Here is a 21,250-nt window from a genome sequence, read left to right on the forward strand (position 1 = left end):
CAATTTGTTTTGTTCTCAAAGACACTATGCGCCATCTTAAAGGAATATATACTACTTTCTCATAAGTAATAATTTTCTAAATTTTCAACTATAAAGCAGTTTTTAAAAGCAAAGGTATATTTAAAATTCTGCCTTTACAACTGAAAATAAGACGTAACAGTAATTTCTCGTCTATCATGGAATGTATGTCTTCCTACATAATCGAAGAAACTAGATCAATATAATGCCTCAGAGGAAGCCGCACTTGCTTCTGTCCCTCAGTGCTCTAGAAGCACTGGACGTTTACGCCTAGAAGAAGAGCATTCCTCCTTTGTAGGTCCATGTTTGTGGTAAAAGGTTAAATATTTAATAAAAAGATCCCTTGAGAATGGCTGAAGCCAGAAGGGAGAATTAGCCCTGCTCACTTATTCTTTTCCCCCCCAAAGTGTTTAGGAGTTCCAAACCTAAGTAAGACAAAGTAGTAGGGGGACGCCTGAGTGGCTCAGTCAGTTAAACATCTGCCTTTGGCTCAGGTCATGATCCACATCAGGTTGCTTCTCCCTCTGCCTGCCTTTCCCCTTGTTTGTGCTTGCACTCTTTCTTGCTCTCTCTTTGACAAATAAATAAATAAAATCTTAAAAAAAAAAAAAAAGACAAAGTAGTAGGTATGCAGAGAGACAAAAGTGACTGTAAGCACCAGATCAAAATCAGAAGTCAAGTGCAGGACAGCTAGCCATGACAGCTCCATGAGAAGAAAGAACTTTAGGAGTCTCTGGGGAAAGTCCTGAAGTTGCAATGGAACTAGAAGTTACCCCTTGGGAAGAAGTGCTACCATGGGTATGTCTCATAACCTTGCAATATCTTCATATGGAATCCTCAACTTCCACTGAAATTTATAAATGTAATCGGGGGTATAAAACTATATTAACAATTTAAGAGCTATCAGAGAATGTCACTTACACGGTTGCTTTTCAACAGCATCGATGATCTTTTCCAGTGCATCTTCAAGCTCTACTTCACTGATAGACTCAAGAGCTTCTGTGAGGTACTTAATGGCTTCCCTGAATGGAAAGAAAAGATATGGAAGGCCACTGGTCACCGAGGCTCAAAGTTTTATGCCCAGAACTGACAAACACTCATCAATGTGGCATTGAAACTAAAATCTGTTCACACTTCACTGCAAGCAGTGCTCACCTCTCCACTCCTCTCTGAACAAATCTTCCATTTCTCCCCAGCCAACATAACCATTTTTAAAGCCCCAAATCACATCTTTTTTGAGGAAGGCTTCCTAGACCAGCCCTACCTGCTGCAACCTCCCCTCCCTTCTTAATTGTTAAAACTCCTATACACCTCAGATCTGACACATCACAATAGCTTTGTACCAGTTATCGCCTTACATTTAAGGCAGGACTTCATTTGCTTCAATGTCCTGAACATAACAGACACTTAAGTATATATTTATTGGTTTGCTGATGCATTTAAAGTAAATTTTAGTAATTTCATTGCTGTTTTCAATCTTAAAATTAGAAAATTAGACTAGAAAAAAACTATGATATATGAATATAGTCATAGAAGCAACACTTATTGAAATCACAAGAATCCCTTGGCTCCAAAAGAACCCAGTAAGACCGAACTTTAAAAAAAAAAAAAAAAAATCCACACAAATCCCTGATTTAAATACCCATAGGGCTCAGAATGAACACTGTCTAAACAATCAACTAATTGCATGCCATTCTGTTTGTAGCATACAACTTCACACTTAACGTTATTGTTATTGTTATTGTTACAGTCATCACACTAATTGTTCTTAACTTGGGTTGCTCAGTGATTGTTTCATGTGTGGGTATCACAACTCTCCAATTTATCATGGACGATGCTCCTTGGAAACTAGAACTGTGTCATCCTCTGGCAGAGTGCCAAGCATCCTGAAGGTGGTCCACAGATATTTGGTGAGTCCTGAAAATCACACACATTTTGGGTGGATGGTGGGACAGCTCTTAGGATATAGTATGTGGCCCCTGCCAAATCTCCTTAGGCTCCTCCAGTGCTCTCCTGCCTCAGGGCCTTTATATGGTCATTTCTCCCTGCTCTTTTCCTCACCTACTCAAGTCCTGTTCATCCTTGAACAGTCAGCTCAAACCACTTCTTTAATGAAGTCCTTCTTTTATTCTAGAGTAGTTACAATGTTATACATTACCAGAGCATTTCTTTCTTGGGATCCTTTTCACAAGTGAAACTAAATAACTGTGAACTACTTAATATCCATGGTAGACAGAATTCTAAAACAACCCCTAATAATCCATGCCTCCTGGTATTCACAACCATGTGCAGTCCTTCGCCTTGAGTATGGGCTGGACCTAGTAACTTGCTTCTAATAATACTATAGTAAAAGTAATGGAGCATTTTCCTGTACTGTAATTTTAAAAGTAAAATTTTTAAAACAACAAGATATTACTTCCTTGATTAGGTTACAGAAGACTGTGACTTCTGTCTTACTCTTTCTTTTGCTGGCTTTGATGAAGGAAGCTGCCATGTTGGAGAGGACCACATAGCAAGGAACTGAGGGTGGCCTCCAACCAACAGCTAACAAGGACTGATGCCCCAAGTCCAAGAGCGGCGGCAGAACTGAATCCTGCCAACCACCGAATGAACTTGGAAGCAAATCCTGCCCAACAGACATTTGAGATGACCCCATCTTGACTGCAGCTTTATGAGAGACCCTGAAGCTAAGAGGACCCAGCTAAGGGGCACCTGGGTGGCTCAGTGGGTTAAAGCCTCTGCCTTGGGCTTGAGTCATGATCTCAGGGTCCTGGGAGAGTCCCTCATCAGGCTCTCTGCTCAGCAGGGAGCCTGCTTCCTCCTCTCTCTGCCTGCTTCTCTGCCTACTTGTGATCTCTGTCTGTCAAATTTTTAAAAAAAGCAAACAAAACAAAACAAACAAAAACACCCAGCTAAGCCTACCTGAATTCCTGGACCACAGAAAAAGTGAGATAATAAAGAGTGTGCTGTTTTCAACCTCTAAATTTTGGGGTAATTTGTTACACGGCAATAAATAACTAATATGCTATCTGTTCCTCAAGCTCCACAGTGTCTTCCTGTCTCTTGTACTCCTTCCCGCAGCACAGTGATCTTAGGATAGACCAAACCCTGTAAAGCTATACACGATCTGGCCCAGATCCTGTGTAGACAGGATTTCAGCATATTTCTGACTAAATTAATTAATGAATGAGTATTAGGTCAACTTCTAAGAGGAAAGAAAGAAAATTTAATTGATCAACTGCTCATATTTGCAAAATGTTAGGGATGAAATGAACAAAATTCATTATTTTCTCCCAGGGCATATCCACTCTTGCCCTTGTTCACCACTAAACCAAAAGCAAAGATAAAAGGCTCATAAAACTCATTATTTCGAAAACAAACAAAACCTCTCCACACCCTGGCAAATGCAATCATAATCTGGGACCCAAAAAAAGTATATTCCATCCAGCAGGTATTTAAATATGTATTGAAAAAATACTGTATTCTAAAAAGCAAAACAGACTTAGAAAAATCTTAGAAAAGTGCATTCTGTAAGTACAGGAAAACATGATTATGGCCAGGAGACCTATCAAATAAGTTCTAAAGGGAATGTTTAAGGGGGAAGAGGAGAATCTAGGAATGTGCTTCAAACTTACCCACTTTTTAACTCACTCTCTAGGAATTCTCACTCAGGAATAATACCTGACCCAAATTTGAGAACGGGGAGGGCTCACAATTTTCACAAAATAAGGTAACAACTACTGACACGCATAGGGGCTTTCCCAGGTCGCTCAACTGATGATTCACAAACAACGTGAAGTCGCTCTGTTATTATTCCCATTTGGCTAAGGCACAGACTTGGGGGAGGGGAGCTGAGAAGTGCTTAAATCACAGTGCCAATAAACCGCTGCCGCGACACAGACCGCCGCTTCTCCGGCTCCACGGGCCACATGCTGGAGGAAAGCCACATCCCACCTGGGAGAAACGTTTTCGACTCGGGGAAACAGCCTTTAGACCCTGCCAGATCAATTTCACTTCTTCAAGTTTTTCAAGGGTCTTTGAGATTGAAGGCCAAGCCGCCTACCGGCGCGCGGCGCGTACGGCTGCCCCGCGCGGTCGCCTGGCCCTGGCTGCCCCGTCCCGTAAGCTGCCCCGGGAAGACTCACCCCCGGAGCAGCAAACCGCGCAGCTTGAAGGCAGAGACCGCCCGGCTTCGAAGCCGCTCCGGCGCCATGTTCGCGTTTTGGCGCCACGGTAGCGGCCCCGCCCCTTCCCGGGTTTGCTCCGCCCCCTTCCCTGTCCCATCCCCGCCCCGGCTCGCCAGGCCCCTGACCCCGCCCAGGCTGGGAACCCTCAAGTTCCGCCTCAGTCCCGGCTTATCCGCTGACAGCTCCCAGTGGCGGGTGCCTGGCCGGCTAAAGGGGGAAACGACACCGCACTCTTTTTTTGCCCGGAGGCTGAAGGGCGAAAGCGTCCTATCCTGGTGTCTGGTCAGGAATGCGTTTCCTTATCCCAAGCCCGTTCCTGACCTACAGTCACATCGCCGCCCTCCATGCTGTCATTTTCTGGGACTCCCGTCCGGCCATCCCAGACCCGGGGGCTCCTATGTACTACTGTTCTCTACTTCACACAGGCTCTGGAAATATTCTGTGTTTCCACAGGGTTTTCCCCGATATTCACTTGAAGCTGCTGCAAATCACCACCATCCCCACCCATCCTGCTTTGCATTTAAGTTGAGGGCTTCCTTTGTTCCATGGAAAATCATAAGCGCTAGAAATACATGCACTATAGTACTGCTCATAAAACTGAAGGGACGGTGGGCTATTTTCAACACCCTCATTGGACAGGTGAGAAAACAGACGCAAAGACGGTAGATGTTTTCCTCAAGATGAAACATTCGGTAGGTGATGTGGTCTGATTCCAGCGAGTGCACTGTTAATCGGCTGCGCCTTAAAACGCTTGCTCCAATGAGTTGAACAAAACCATCGAGTGCTTATAAGTGAACACGCAGCCTTGTGAAACAAGAGGACAATTTCTAAGTACTGATATACAGCGTATAAGATTAACTTTTTTTTTTTTAAGTGTGATAGGGGCGCCTGGGTGACTCAGTGGGTTAAGCCTCTGCCTTCGGCTCAGGTCATGATCTCAGGGTCCTGGGATCAAGCCCCACATTGGGCTCTCTGCTCAGCAGGAGGCTGCTCCCCCTTCTCTCTCTGCCTGCCTCTCTGCCTACTTGTGATCTCTCTCTCTGTGTCAAATAAATAAATAAATAAATAAATCTTTTTTTTTTAAGTATGATAAAGGAGAGGAAATAAGAATACATACATGTATATGTATTTACGTGATTTTCTGTTTTTAAAAACCTGAATGTTTTACTAGACACTGAAAAAACGGCTAACTGTATTCACTTTTTTGGTGTGTGTATTCACTTTTTTTTTTTTTTAAGTAGGCTCCATGCCTAGTGTTGAGCCCAATGCAGGGCTTGAACTCACCGCCCTGTGATCAAAAGTCAGAGACTTAACCGACAGAGCCCCCCAGAAGCCCCAAAATGGCTAATTGTAAAGGACAGTAGGGGATAAGGATGGGAGTGAGGCTTTCTTTCTAGTAAGACTTTCAACCATAGACTCATTTATATGTCTTACATTACTCAAAAAATAGAAAAGAAAAAAGTAAACTTAAAATTGAAAGCACATCCAAATCAATACACCTAACTGTGCATTAAATTGGAACTATAACATCATAGAGAAATTATTGAACACAGTTCTCTATTTTCAGTGGAATATATTCTGAGGACAAAAACATTGCAAAGAAAATTTGAACATTTATGTAAGAAAGTTGAAGAAGTAAAAACAGAGAAACATACAGTCTGATTCTCATTATTTGAGGTAGTTATGTTCTGTAAAGTCACCACCAACACCGTATTAGCAAATAATTAATCATTGCTACTAGAGAAAATACAGGAAAATACAGGGTTAGGTTCTTGTGAGTCTCGGATTCTTGGGTTAGGCAGCTTTATGCAAAGGTCTCCTGCCAACAGCTAGCACCAACTTGCCATCCAAATCTCCTTCACCTGGCTAACTCAAAAGTCCTAATACTTCATGACTCCAAAATCCATATATCTAGCCCCTATTTCTCTTTGCTTCAAATCCAACTCAGTATGCCCCCAAATGAACTCACCATCTTCCCTCTCGAACCTGTTCCTCCTCTCATGTTCACTACACTAATTCATTACCTCTTCGCCCACTAGTACATATTGGAAGAATGCAGTTCCATGAGGGCTTTTTTTTTTTTTTAAGATTTATTTATTTGAGAAAGAGAGAAAGAGGGCTCGCACATGCAAGCAGAATGGGGAGCAGAGGGAGAGGGAGAGAGAATCCACGCCCAATGTGGAGCCTGACGTTGGGCTCAATCTCACAACCCTGATATCATGACCTGCACAGAAATCAGGAGTTGGACGCCTAACCAACAGAGCCACTCAGGTGCCCCTTTTTTTCTTAAGGCTGAATAATGTTCCATTGTATATTTACAACGTATATTCCATGTGCATATATATATATATATATATATCGCATTTTCTTTATCCATTCATCCACTGATGGACACTTACATTGTTTACATATCTCAGCTATTCCCTAATAATGCTGCAATGAGCATGGGAGTGTAGATATAGCTCTTCAAAATAGTGATTTCATTTCCTGCAGATATATACTTTGAAATGAGATTGTTGGATCACAAAGTAGTTCTATTTTTAATTTTCTGAAGCACCTCCATACTGTTTTCCATAATAGCTGTACCCAATTTGCATTCCCAACAACTGTGCAGGAAGGTTCCCTTTTCTCCACATCCTCACCAGTACTTATCTTTTGATGTTTTGATACCAGCTGTGCTACTAGGTATGAGGTGACAACTCATTGCAGTTTTGTCTCATCTGCATTTTCCTAATGATTAGTAATACTGAGCACCTTTCGTATACCTGTTAGCCATTTGTATATCGTCTTTGGAAAAATGTCTATTCAGGTCATTTGCCCATTTTATAATCCAGTTGTCTGTTTTTTTGTTTGTTTTTGTAATTTGATGAATTCTTTACATGTTTTTCATATTAACCTTTATTGGGTATCTAATTTGCAAATATTTTCTCCCATTCTTTTGATTTTATTGATTGTTTCCTTTATTGGGCAGATTTTTTTTTATTTTTTAAAGATTTTATTTATTTAAGAGAGAGAGAAAGGAAGAGAGTTCAAGCAGGGGGAGCCACGGAGGGAGACAGAGAAACAGATGCTCTGCTGAGCAGGCAGCCGGATGCAATGTGATGCAGGGTTCCCAGGACCCTGGGATCATGACCTGAGCCAAAAGCAGACGCTTAACTGACTGAGCCACTCAGGTGCTCCCAGCAGAATCTTTTTAGTTTGATGCAATCCCACTTGCTTATTTTTGCTTTTGTTGCCTGTGCTTTTGATGTCATCTCCAAAAAAATCACTGCCAAGACCAATGTCAGAGAGCTAACCCCCCCTTTTTTTTCTAGGAGTTATACACTTTTGGGTTGAATGTTTAAGTAAAGTCCATTTTTTTTAAAGATTTTTAATGTATTTATTTGACAGAGAGAGAGATCACAAGTAGGCAGAGAGGCATGCAGAGAGAGAGGAGGAAGCAGGCTCCCTGCGGAGCAGAGAGCCCGATGCGGGGCTCGATCCCAGGACCCTGAGATCATGACCTGAGCCGAAGGCAGCGGCTTAATCCACTGAGCCACCCAGGTGCCCCCAGTAAAGTCCATTTTTAGTTGATTTTTGTGTATGGTGTAAGATAAGGGTCCAGTTGCATTCTTTTGCATATGCTATTCAGTTTTCCCAATACTGTTTATTAAGGAGAGACACTTTTCCCATTGTGTATATTCTTGGCTCCTTTGTCATAAATTAATTAACTGTATATGTATGGGCTTATTTCCAAGCTCTCTCTTCTGTTCCATCAATCTATATATCTATTTTTATGCTAATGCCGTACTGTTTTGATTGCTATAGCTTTATAATATAGTTTGAAATCAGGACAATACACTTTTTTATAGTCACCTGGTTGGCAAAATTAAAAACGTAGATGATATCAAGGACTAAAAGCAATTGGACTTGTTATCTACTGCTGATGGGCATACAGATTGTTACAAATACTTTGGAAAGCAACTTGGTATTATCCAGTAAAGTTGAAGATGTTCATACCTTATAAGCCGACAAGCTCAATTCTAGGTATATTTTTTAGATTGAGGAGCAGCAAACTACAGCTTCATCCCCCACACCTCCCACCTATACACACTTAGAGACTTGAACGCTAGCTTAGTTCCTAACAGCTCAAGGTCACATCCCCTAGAATGACCCCCAGTACCTCTTAGAGGGGTCAAGGCCGCTGGGAGAATTTTGTTTGTTCCAGTTCCAACTCTGGTGGTAGGCAGATAGATCCGGAGCCCTCTCTTACAGCAGTTACTTTAGAAAGTTTGCAATTATAAATACTTTCTCTGTCTTTAAGATGTAAATCTAGGGCACCTGGGTGGCTCAGTGGGTTAAGCCGCTGCCTTCGGCTCAGATCATGATCTCGGGGTCCTGGGATCGAGTCCCGCATAGGGCTCTCTGCTCAGCGGGGAGCCTGCTTCCCTCTCTCTCTCTCTCTCTCTCTCTGCCTGCCTCTCTATCTACTTGTGATCTCTCTCTGTCAAATAAATAAATAAAATCTTTAAAAAAAAAAAAAGATGTAAATCTACCATCCTAAACCATTTCTCTGAAGATGGAAGAGAGATCCTTTTGAAATGCATACATTCAGGGAGAGAATTGTGGGTTTCAATCCCAGTTCCTGAGTGGGAAGATAAAGGCCTAACTTTGGGGGGGCCTTGCTTTAACTTGCACCACCAGTTCTGGTCATAAAGATAGAAGTTTGTTTCTTCCCTGGTTAGGCTCCTTAGCAAGCCCAGATGGCTTAGTCACATGGATCACCCCCACTGTCAGCACTCCCCAGTGCCTTCCCATAAGCACATCCCTGCCTTTCAAAAGTCTCCAGCCTTCTGTTTCCACGAAGTTGATTTCAGGTCATACTGGACCGCCTTCCTTATGAGGGTAGTTTACTACTGAAAAAAAAAAAAAAATCTATCCTTACCTCCTTAACCAGTGTCTGACTTCATCTTTTTTTTTTTAAAGATTTATTTGACAGAGAGAGATCACAAGTAGGCAGAGAGGCAGGCAGAGAGAGAGAGAGGATGAAGCAGGCTCCCTGCCTACAAGAGAACCTGATCATGACCTGAGCTGAAGGCAGAGGCTTAACCCACTGAGCCACCCAGGCGCCCCTGACTTCATCTTTGACAAAAGCCACAATGATGGTGTGGCTAATGGAGTTTGAGGAACAAGGGTATATAATGTTCTGTTTGGAATTATTTTCTTTCTATGATATAAATCCCGCCTCTATTGTCTTTTTACTCTTATCTTTCATGTCAGTAAAATTTAGTAGAAATACAAATGACTTCTAAGAGTGGGTTTTTAAAGAAAGTACAGTAGGCTTCTGAGTCTCATGTCAGGAACAATGCATCAGAGAAGAGATAGAGCACATTCCATAGGGAGAAGATCCATAAGTCTGTGAGTAGAATTATTTCAGTAGCAGGAGGAGTTTAAAGGCAGAAGTGACTATGAGATTATAATCCTAAGAATTCACAGAAATCTTGGAGAGGGCTTTGGAACTCCACTGCAGGTGGAAATGGGGTTACTGGGACAAAGACCCACCCATGAGCATGTGGGTTACATATATTAATAACTACTACTAGTGCTACCACCATTTACTGAGTACCTACTGTACACCAGACCTGTGCTGGATGTTGCCCATCTTTCTGTCTTCAGTCTTGACTCCCCCATTTGCCCCACAATCCAAAGTAAATGTTCTTTTTTTAAATTTAATTCAATTTTTTACAGAGTTAGGAGCACGGGGAGTGGGAGAGGGAGAAGCAGGCTCCCTGCTAAGCAGGGAGCCTGATGTGGGGTTCGATCCCACCACCCTGGGATCATGACCTGAGCTGAAGGCAGCCACTGAACAACTGAACCACACAGGCAGTCGTCGTCGTCGTCGTCTTCTTCTTCTTCTTCTTCTTCTTTTAAGATTTATTTATTTATTGAGAGAGAGAGAGGGAGAGACAGAGACAGAGAGAGCATAAGCAGGGGAAGAGGCAGAGGGAGAGGGAGAAGCAGACTCCTCGCTAAGCTGGGAGCCAGGTGTAGGGCTCCATCCCAGGACCTAGGGACCACAACATGAGCCTAAGCAGACGCTTAACCATGTGAGCCACCCAGGCACCCCAAAAAAGTAAATATTCTAATAATTAAGTTACATTATTTACTCCTCACTTAAGACCATTTTGGGTTACAGTTAAAGTTTAGACTCCTTGGCATAATGAACAAAACTGTGTGATTTCCTGCCTCAACTACATCCCTGGCTGCTCTCTATAATCATTCTAGTCATCCTAAACTCTTCATACAACTTTTAAGAAAATTCAAGTGTCTCTCTTTGTGCACCCCCTTCCTCAATAGATCACATCTTTTCTTCCCATTTTTCTGCTGTATTTTGTCCACATTTCAATTATACAACTCCTCATCCTACGCCACATCTATTTCTTTATATATCTTTACCTCTGACTGGACTTAGAAGCCCGTGTTAGAGCTATGTTTTATTCATCTTAAAATGCACTTTGTCTTGGGGTGCCTGCGTGGCTCAGTGGGTTAAGCTTTTGCCTTCAGCTCAGGTCATGATCCCAGGGTCCTGGGATTGAGCCCCACATCAGGCTCTCTGCTCCGCGGGGAGCCTGCTTCCTCCTCTCTTCTTTGTCTGCCTCTCGCCTACTTGTGATCTCTGTCTGTCAAATCAATCAATCAATAAAGAAATAAATAAATAAATATCTTTTTTAAAAAACTTTTAAAAATTCACTTTGTCTTTTTGCTCATTTAGTCAACAAATATTTATTTAGTATCTACTTGGTACCAGTTTCTGGAGAGTCAATAATACTTGAGTCCTTCAGTGTTTCCAGTCTAATAGAGCCTGAGAACCCACACTCTACATTAACCAGGTACTTAATATATACTGATGAATGAATAAATGAACTTGTTCTGAGTCTTGAGCAGCCACAAGCTCTTCAAAGAATGATTCTGGACAGGCGCATTTACAGACACTGGTAGAATTATCATCTTCCTTCCTGGCCATAGCATCATTTAATGACAAAGGTTCACCAGCTTTGTCTGCAGGGGGCCAAACAGTCAATATTTCCAGCAGTGTGGGCTATATGGTCTTTGTTGCAACTGCTCAACTCAGGCCACTCAACCCTATGGTTGTGGGGTTAAAGCAGCCACAGTCAACGTTTAACCAAATTAGGGTGGCTGTGTGTCAATAAAACATCATGGACAGATGATGAAATTTGATCTTCTCAATCTCACCAATCACAAAACAGCATTCTTCTTTTGATTTTTTTCAACCATCTAAAAATGTAAAATCGTCTTAGTTTGTGGGCAGTAAAAAAAGCAGGCAGCAGAGTGACTTTGGCCCCCAGGCTGTAGTTTGCTGGAAGACGTTTTAGAAAATCCCTAATGAAAAACAAAGATATATATATATAGATATATACACACACACACACACATACATACACACACATTATATTTTAATATATTGTAATATATTATGTCACATACATATATGTATTATACATTACATTATTGTAATTATTATATAATATATAGTATTTATGTAATTAGTATATTATACACATATACATACATGTATACATATATAATATGATATATATTAAATATTTCTTTATTTCTAATAAATACATACAAACACACACACTCACCCTCCATTCTTGTATAACCGTCTTTGCTGGAGGTTGAATGGAAAAGGAAACCCACACAAAGCATTAGTTAATTAATATATTATGTCACAGCAGCAGCAACACTATGAACCAGAAGTCTATTTATCGAGCGAATAAGATACACAGTTAGGTCGTAATGCCAAAACAACGCGGTCCCAAGCGGAAAGAAATCAGCAGGTGGCAGGGCTCCGAAGTCAAGGCACCACCCTCACTATTCAGACCCGAGCATCCCTAACCCGCAACGCCACCCTGGGCCGGGCTTCCCGGGCCGGCTGCGGGACGGCGCAGACGCACTCGTTCCGCCTTCCCACCAATCTCGACCCTCGACGCGTTCCGTTCGTGCGTGGAAGAGCCGGGCGGGAGGAGAGGCCGCTCCGTGGGCAGGGGCTGCGGCGCGCCCAGCGGCTGGACCCGGCGACGGCGCGGATGGCGGACTCGCAGCCGTTCTGCGTGGCGGAGGAGCGCAGCGGCCACTGCGCCGTGGTGGACGGAAACTTCCTCTACGTGTGGGGGGGCTACGTGGTAAGGGGAAGAGGCGGGACGGGGCGGACTCGCGCCGGGAGCCCGTCCGGCCTCTGGGCCCGAGCGGACGCCGAGCGCCCGCCCACACCCGGCCCCGAGGCGGAGGCCGGTCCGCGGCCAGGGTCCGGCGCGCCCGGCGCTTCCAGCGCCCCGCCTGTCCCTCCGCCGTGGGCCGCTCTCCCCGTCGCGCCAGGGCTTGACGCCGCCCCGCCGTTGCTTCCACTTTGAAAGCCTTCAAACCCGCGTTCCGGGGCTCTTCCCACTCTCCGGCCCCCCTCCCCCCGACTCCCCACAGCTGTCCAGTAACCCCCCGGTCTGGCCAACGCTAAGTTCGTCTCTGCGCGATTAATTATCTCTAAATGCTTGCGCAGACTTACAGGCACGACGAGGACGCCGTGCTGTATTATTTTGTAAATATTTCCCTATTGCTACAGCGCGATTCGGAATATTGAAATCACTGAAGCATTTGAATATTTCTAAGCGATTTTTAGTGGCATTCCTTTATCATTGGGTAATTACGAAGTTTTTTCGAGCCTCAAAATAGAGGCATATTAGCAACAATATACTAAAAATTGCTTAAATGTTTATTACAAGAGAGGTTTGAATGTGTGTATTTGTTTTGTTTTATAATCATAGGATTATAGAACCAAGGATTCTAAAGCCAAAAAACAGTTCAGGAATATATGCCAACCACTTCGGTTTACAGGTTTTTTTAAAAAAAGGCAAGCCATCTGGAAGTTCTCTTGGAAGTAGAACCTACATTTTCTGACTGTCTCGATACTATTATGTGACAGATGTAACATGACTGAATCACTCACTGAAATAAAGTACATACTATCTCTGTTAAATGATTCTCAGATCCAAATCGGTTTTTGTTGTTGTTTTGTTTGTGTGTTTATTTTTAATTTGGTGCAGTATCAGGACGGGAAAATTAGAACTAACCTTTGAGTGCCTACTATACCTGGCATGTGCTAGGAACTTACATATCCTTAATCTTATATAATCTTTTCCATACCCTGTAAGGTAAGTAATAGCCCCATTAAAAATAAGCATGATGAGTCAAAGAGAATGAGTCAATGAGAATGAATAATGGCTATTTGACCTCAAGGGCAGGAGATTCCAAGGTAGGTATACTGGATTTCCAAAGGCTATTTTTTCCATGATAAACTAACATAAATTTGATGACTCTGCTTTCTCAATGTCTAATATTTCCACCCTTTGTTCTTCATAGAAAAAGAGCCTAGATATAATGATGGCTTTATGCAGAAGAAATATTTTGATTGTTTTTGAGCTCTGCCACTTGAAGATGGAGGTGTCAAACTTCCTCTGTTATATTGATTCTTAATGTTGTAAAAGTTAAGTGAAAAAAATCTCATTTAAAGTAGTAATCCACTATCTCAGATCTGGTGATAGTGTATATTTCTTTTGGGTCTACAAATGAAATGTCTGAATATTTTTATCTCCTTTTAATCTTGAAAATCGTGTAATTGATAAGATTCCAGGTGTTCGTTCAGGTTGTAGTCAGTGAATAGACTATTTATTGATCCAATGAGTAGAGTGCTGTTAGGACTGCTCTGAAAAGTGCCTTACAGCTTTAACTAGAGTCTGCTACAGGCATACCTTGGATGTTGGGGGTTTGATTCCAGACCACCACGGTAAAGGAGGTCAAATGAATTTTTTGGTTTCCTAGTGCATATAAAGGTTACGTTTACATTATACTGTAGTCTATTAAATGTGCAATGGCAAGATGTCTAAAAAATATGCATACCCTAATTTAAAAATACCATATTGCTAAAAAATGCTGACCATCATTGAGCTTTGAGCAGGTCTTAATCTCTGCGGGTGGAGGGTCTTGCCTTGATGTTAATGGCTGCTGACTGATAGGGTGGTGGTTGCTGAAGGTTGAGTGGCTGTGGCAAATTTCTTAGAGTAAGACAGTGATGAAGTTTGCATTATCAATTGACTCTTGCTTTCATTAATGATTTCTTTGTAGCATGTGATGCTCTTTGATGGCATTTTACCAACAGTAGAACTTTTTTCAAAACTGGAGTCAGTACTCAAACCGTCCTGCTGCCTGATTAAGAAGAGAAAATGTAATATTCTAAATCCTTTGTTGTCATTTCCACCATCTTCGCAGTCTCTTCACCAGGAGTAGAGTCCGTCTCAAGAAGCCACTTTCTTTGTTCATGCATAAGAAGCAACTCCTCATCAGCTCAAATTTTATCCTGAGATAGCAGCAACTCAGTCACCTCTTTAGGCTTCACTTCTAATTCTAGTTCTCTTGCTATTTCTATCACGTCTGCAGTTCCTTCCTCCACTGAAGTCTTGAACCTTCAGTTCGAAAAAAACAAAACAAAACACAACATCCGTGAAGCGCAGTAAAGCTAGTGCAATAAAACAAGGTATGCCTGTACTTTTTAAATTCCAGGGATTATCAGCAGCTAAAATATGTCTAAGGCATGAGTGGAAGGAAAAAATGGGAGGTAAGAAAGAAGACACCGAATATCATGAGAAAAAGTAGAATCCTTCTGTTTTATTCAGATCCTTCTGAACAGAAAATAGCTAAAAGGCCGTGGAATCTGGAGGTAATCCAGTAGTCAGTAATGAAGAATAATGATCAAATAATTCCAGATTGTATGTTATAATTGTAGTTTTCTTCCTTACTAACAAAAAACAATGTATGTCAAAATTCATAAATATATATCCTAAAGCTTGAATGGCCTACAGATAACTGTCTAGATTACTCATTACTCGTTGTCAGACATATTCTGTAGGATAGTGTATCAGAAAACAGTTCTACCTCTCTCTAGAGGTAAGAGTGGAAGTGCTGGAAAAAGTAAGTGACATATTTGAATTGGTGCCAGAATATTCTTTTGCACCTACTTCTTCCATATCCTTTCAGTATCATGCAAACTTTAGTACTGCTGCAAGGAACAATTAGAATTTCTGAGTAGTTTTCCCAAATTTTGGAGGAAAAGCATAGGGGTTTATCATGTTTGTAGGTGGTATGCTTTCCTCTTAGGGTTTTATTTCCATAACACAGTTGCTCTTAATAATTTTTGCCCTGAAATTTCCCTTATAGAAAATATCTGCATAAATATGCTTAACTACATATTTCTGTTTTGGATGTGGACTTAAAGGGAAGATAATTTAGAACGTGTCTGAAAAGAATCAAAATGAGAGGCTTACAGTGCCAGATATTAAAACATAACACAATACTGTAATAGTTACAGCAGTGCTCCTGATGCAAGATGAGTTAACATGATGGAATGGAAAAGAAGTTACATAAACAGCCTAGCACACCAAACTATTTTATACTTAAAAGGTAGCGTTTTAATTCTGGAAAAACAGTTATTCAATAAATAGAGAAAATTATAGATTAAAGCCTTAAGATTGAAGAGTTGGTGTTTTTTTTGGTGTTTTCTTTTTGTTGTTTTGTTTTGTTTTTTTAAGATTTTATTTAGAGAGAAACAGTGAGAGAGCATGAGGGGAGAAGGTCAGAGGGAGAAGCATACTCCCCGTGGAGCTGGGAGCCCAATCCAGGACTCGATCCTCAGACTCCTCAGACTCCGGGATCACAATCTGAGCGGAAGGCAGTGGCTTAACCAACTGAGCCACCCAGGCATCCCATGGATTGAAGAGTTAATGTAGGAAAATTAAGCTATATTATATCAGAGAAAATATGTGACTCTTAAAATTTTAAGTTGAGAAAAAAATGAATTGGGTAAAAGTGTGAAGGAAAAAGATTGGTAGATAAAACTTCTAAAAAAGCAAAAAAATATGCTTCTAAACAGCATAAAGTAAAAAGGCTAATGACAAACTGGGGAAAATATTTGCAACATATATGACTGGCAAAAATAGAGATTTATAAATATCTGTACCAATAAAAGTATCTCCATTGAAAAATGACCAATGGATATGTACAAGCAACTTACACAAGAAGAAATACAATATGAATCAAAGGAACCCAACCGATTTTTCTTCTTCAATTTGCAAATATCAAAAAATTTTTGACAAGACATGAGGAAATTAATCTGGTAATGCGAGCATAAATTTGTATGACCTTTTTAAGGAGAAGTTTAGTGATAGGTATCAAAAGCCTTAAGTATGTGTTCTCTTTAACCTAATTGTTCTGCTTTACATATTAGACCGTGACATAGGCTGTTCATGTCATGTGGAAGACACTTCTTCTTTTCAGATGCCCAAAATTTGAACCTCCTTTCTCTATTGTAGTATCGCCCATCAAATGAGTCTTGTAGGGATATTTGTTGTAGTTGTCTGACTACCTCCTACCTACCTCCCTAGAATGTAAACTCTATAAAGATAGAAATTTTGTTCCCTGTTGTAGTCCCAGCATCTAGAATTGAGTAGAGCTTATAGGAACTGACCTATAAAAAGAGGCTGGGTGTCATGTACTCATTTTTCTAACCTCCTTTGCGGCTAGGCTGTGGGCAAGTGGCTTGGACTCGGTTAGATGAATCTGCTAGATTTGGACTTGGAGTAAAGGTGAAAAACGAGGACCTGAAGCGGATTCTTACCCAGCAGTAGAATCTATAGGAAGATCGAGGTCCCTGACATAAAAGGCAGAGCTACAAACTGCGGCATGGTCCTCCCAGTGACAGGTTAGCTCACCTGTCCTGTTCTTTGGCTCAATTTCAGACCTTGCTCTTCCTCATGGAGGTCAGAGGCTGTTCTCCAGCTTCCCTTGAGAATTTTGTGAGAGACTTCATATTCACTTCTGAAAATTTTAGATTCTTAATTTTAAAATTTGAAACATATGTACAAAAAGGATATGTAAAATAAGTATCATTTAAGTTAAACATGTTTAACTTCCAGATTAAGAAATCAACTAGAAACAGTACCTTAGAAGTTTTGTTTGTCTTTCACTTACTACAGTGCTCCTCCCACCCCACAGGGTACCAGTATCTTGATTTCTAGTTAATCACTCTTTATAGTTTTGCCACACACATGTCTGTCTCTAAACAGTATATTTTTGGTTTTGGAAGCCTAGCATACATTTTCTTTTGTGACTTAATTCTTTTAGTAAATGTGTTTTAAATTCACACATTGCTTGTATTTGGCTAGTGTGCCCTTGCCATGGCTGTACCAGTTTTGATTTGATGTCCATTCTGATTCGTCAGTTTCCATGCTGCCTGGTTGTTAAATATCTTGAAAATCACCCCTGAATTCACTGACCTGATGTCTGTCCTGTACAATATTCTTTTGTGTGAATTTACTGCAATTTATCTATTCCATTATTGTTGAATATTTGAATGTTTCTTTTTTTTTTTTTTTGGTATTGTTAACGAGTGCTAGACTGAACGTTTTTATAACGTCTCCTATTTACACGTGCACAAGAGCATGCGTACCCTCTAGGGCACATACCAAGGAATGGACTGCTGGGTCACTGGGCATCCACATCTCCAGATTTACTTGGAGATGTCACTGTTTCCCAAATATTTGTATCAATTTGCACTCCCATGAGCCTCCTCCTTGCTCCATATCCTTGACAACATTTGGTACCATCTGGCCTGAAGTATTTTGCCAATCCAGTGAGTGCGACATATTTCATTGTGGTTTTATTTGCTTTCCTATGATTATTATTTCAGTTAGGTGTCTTTTCCTATGAACTATTATAAACTATTTGTATTTCCTCTTCTGTAAAAAGGGTGGTTCCTATCTTTTGCTCATTTGTCTATTTGGGTTATTTGTTTTTGTTGAACTGATTATAGGAATTCTTTAAGTATATAATTGTATGAATTGAATATGTCTTCTCAGTTTGTAGCTTGTCTTTGGGCTTTCTTGATGATTGTCTTTTATTCAACACAAGTCCATCATTTTAATGTAATTTCAGTCTTTTCCTTATTGCTTTGTGCATTCTGCAGCTTTAATCTTTGACAATATGGAGATCATAAAATTTTCTATATTGTCTTCTAAACAATTTTCAGTTTTGTCATCCTTGTTTCAATCCTTTATTTTTTTATTTTTTAAAAGATTTTATTATTTGTCAGAGAGAGAGAGAGCGTGCATAAGCAGGCAGAGGCAGAGTGAGAAGCAGGCTTCTTGCTGAGCAAGGAGCCCAATGGGAGAAATCCCAGGACCCTGGGATCATGATCTGAGCTGAAGGCAGCAGCCTAACCAACTGAGCCACCCAAGTGTCCCACAACCCTTTTTTAATATGAATTTTTTGTTTGCTTAATTGGTTTAAGATAGGGATCCAGTTTCATTATTTTTTCTGTATGGATAACCAATTGTCCTTGTGTCATATATTAAAGAGTCCCCTCTTTCCGCGCTAATGTGCAAACTCAATCTATCACACATCAACTTTTCATGTATGTATGATCTGTTTTTAGGTTCTTTATTTTTTTTTTTTTAAGATTTTATTTATTTATTTGACAGAGAGAGAGATCACAAGTAGGCAGAGAGACAGGCAGAGAGAGAGGAGGAAGCAGGCTCCCCGCGGAGCAGAGAGTCCGACGCGGGGCTCCATCCCAGGACCCTGAGATCATGACCTGAGCCGAAGGCAGCGGCTTAATCCACTGAGCCACCCAGGCGCCCCTTTAGGCTCTTTATTATATCCAATTATCTCTTTATTCTTTTGACAGAACCGCATTATGTAAATTACAATAGCTGTATTAAAAGTTTAAATGTTTAAATGTTAAATTAGAAGTTTAAATACCCACTCTGTCTTGTTCTTCAGGAATATTTTGGCTTTTTAGAGCCTTTTGTGCTTTTGTAGTTTTCTTTACTATTTATTTTTGCAGTGAAATATATAAAACTTATAATTTGCCATTTTAGCCCATAGTTTAATGTGCAATTCAGTGCCATTAATTACATTCATAACATTATACAGTGTTACCTCTGTCTAGTTCCAAAATTCTTCATTTCTCCAAATAGAAACTCTGTATCCATTCTGCAATAACTCATACTCCTTTCCTCAGTCCCTGGTAACTTCTAATATTTTTGTCTTTATGAATTTTACTTTTTCTAGATATTATAAAGAATTGAAATAATACAATATTTTCTGAATCTGGTTTATTTTACTTACCACAATGTTTTCAAGGTTCATCTGTGTAATAGTATGTATAAGAACCTCACTCCTTTTTACAGCTGAGTAAGATACATTGTATGTCTGTACTGCATTCTGCTTTTCCATTCATCTGTTGATGGGATACTTGGGTTGTTGCCATTTGTTGTGTACTGTGAATAATGCTGCTATGAAATTGGCATACAAATAGCTGAGCCCCTATTTTCAATTCTTTTGAGTACCTAGGAGTTGAAATGCTGGGTCATACGGTTATTCTGCATTTAACTCTTAGAAGAACTGTGTAATTGTTTTCACAGTGCTTCCTCATTTGTATAAACTTTAGAGTGAGATTGTCAAATAAAGTACCCTATTGAAATTTTATGTTACTGTATTTAATCATTAGATCATAGAAGTATGACAGACATGTTGTGGAACTGAGTCTTCTCCAATTATATAGTAAATCTCTCTACTCAGGATTTCTTTTAGTGTCTTTTGACAAAGTTTTACAGTGTTTTCATAGGCATCTTGTATATCTTCTGTTGTATTTATTTCTTTGTATTTTTTATTTCTGTTGTTAATTTTTTTATAACTAAGTTTTCTCGTTGTTGCTGGTGTTTTGAAATACACGTGACCTTGAATACTTTTGATTCTGGCAAGCTTTCTTAATTTACATTAATTCTCATAATTCATCTGTTAATTTTCTTTTTATTTTCTATATAGATAGTCATATAATCAGCAGGTGATGACAGTTTTGTTTCTTCCATTCAAATTTTATTCCTTTAATTTTCTTTACTGCACTGGTAGACCCAAAGTACAATGTTAAATAGAAGCTGTTTTTTTTTTTTCCTGTTCCTAATCTCAGTAGTTTTCAATTATTAACCATTAAGTTTGATGTTTGTGTTAGTGTTTTGTTTATTTGTTTGTAGATAACCGTTTTCAAATTCAGGAAGTTTTCTTCCATCTGATTTCCGATGAATGGCTGTTGAATTTTAGAGAGTGATTTTTCTGCATCATACTGAGATAATCATATTTTTTCTTCTTTAGTCTTGTAACAGGATAATTTATAGTAGTAGTATTATAATGCTAAACCAATATTGCATTTTCTAGGTTAAACGTAAGTTAATATAATTTTTTAAAAATACATTACTGGGTCCAGTTTGCTAATTATTGAGGGAGGATTTTTTTTTCTTTTTTTTAATTAACATATAATGTATTATTAGCCCCAGGGGTACAGATCTGTGAATTGTCAGGCTTACACACTTCACAGCACTCACCATAGCACATACCCTCCCCAATGTCCATAACCCAGCCACCCTCTCCTGCCCCGCCCCCCCCCCCACTCCCCAGCAACCCTCAGTTTGTTTTGTGAGATTAAGAGTCTCTTGACTCTTAATCTTAAGGGAGGATTTTTACAACCCTTTGTAAGTGGATTGGGTATTGTTCCTTCTTTTATTTTTGGGATGGTTTTTGTAAGAGTTAATTATTCTTTGAATGTTTGGAAGACCTCATCTGTAAAGCCATCTGGTATTTTGTAGGGGAGGTTTTAAATCTCACATTCAATCTATTTAAGGCTATGGATTGTTCAGATTTTCCATTTTTTTTCTTGAGTCAAATTTGGTAAGGTTCCCTCACCCCCCACCACCAGCCCCAGGAATATATCTGTTTCATTTAGTTTTAAATTTTCTTGGCATAAATCTAAGTTGTTCATAATACCCTCTATTTAATCTCTGTAGTAGTTATAGGTGTATCCCTTTTTCTGTTCCTAAAATCATTTAATGGCAATTTCCTTTCTTTCCTTTTTTGAATAATTTTGCCAGAGGCTTATCAGCCTT

At 40.1% G+C, this 21,250-nt stretch overlaps 2 protein-coding genes and 1 long non-coding RNA gene across 7 annotated transcripts in view; 2 read left to right on the top strand and 1 right to left on the bottom strand.

Annotated features, from left to right (window-relative positions):
• The window catches only part of LOC123943411, a 34,324-nt gene extending 31,266 nt beyond the window's left edge, over positions 1-3,058 (top strand). For all 3 annotated transcript variants that reach the window (XR_006818635.1, XR_006818633.1, XR_006818634.1), the window contains 2 exons: positions 1,805-1,928; positions 2,502-3,058. This is a non-coding gene — a long non-coding RNA (uncharacterized LOC123943411). The remainder of the gene's footprint in view (positions 1-1,804; positions 1,929-2,501) is intronic.
• The window catches only part of POLE2 (DNA polymerase epsilon 2, accessory subunit), a 29,198-nt gene extending 24,948 nt beyond the window's left edge, over positions 1-4,250 (bottom strand). The window contains exons 1-2 of one of the 2 annotated variants that reach the window (XM_046007593.1): positions 4,164-4,250; positions 940-1,040 (exon numbers count right to left, since the gene is read on the bottom strand). In XM_046007593.1, the coding sequence (XP_045863549.1) occupies positions 940-1,040; positions 4,164-4,231 (169 nt within the window). In that variant the 5' untranslated portion in view covers positions 4,232-4,250. The remainder of the gene's footprint in view (positions 1-939; positions 1,041-4,163) is intronic. The other variant, XM_046007594.1, reaches the window with a different exon arrangement.
• A 7,762-nt stretch (positions 4,251-12,012) lies between these two features.
• KLHDC1 (kelch domain containing 1) overlaps positions 12,013-21,250 on the top strand; it is a 49,595-nt gene continuing 40,357 nt past the window's right edge. The window contains exon 1 of one of the 2 annotated variants that reach the window (XM_046008839.1): positions 12,013-12,391. In XM_046008839.1, coding sequence (XP_045864795.1) covers positions 12,296-12,391 — 96 coding nt within the window. In that variant the 5' untranslated portion in view covers positions 12,013-12,295. The remainder of the gene's footprint in view (positions 12,392-21,250) is intronic. The other variant, XM_046008840.1, reaches the window with a different exon arrangement.

This window comes from Meles meles, chromosome 6 (genome assembly GCF_922984935.1).
Source record: "Meles meles chromosome 6, mMelMel3.1 paternal haplotype, whole genome shotgun sequence".
NCBI lineage: Eukaryota > Metazoa > Chordata > Mammalia > Carnivora > Mustelidae > Meles > Meles meles.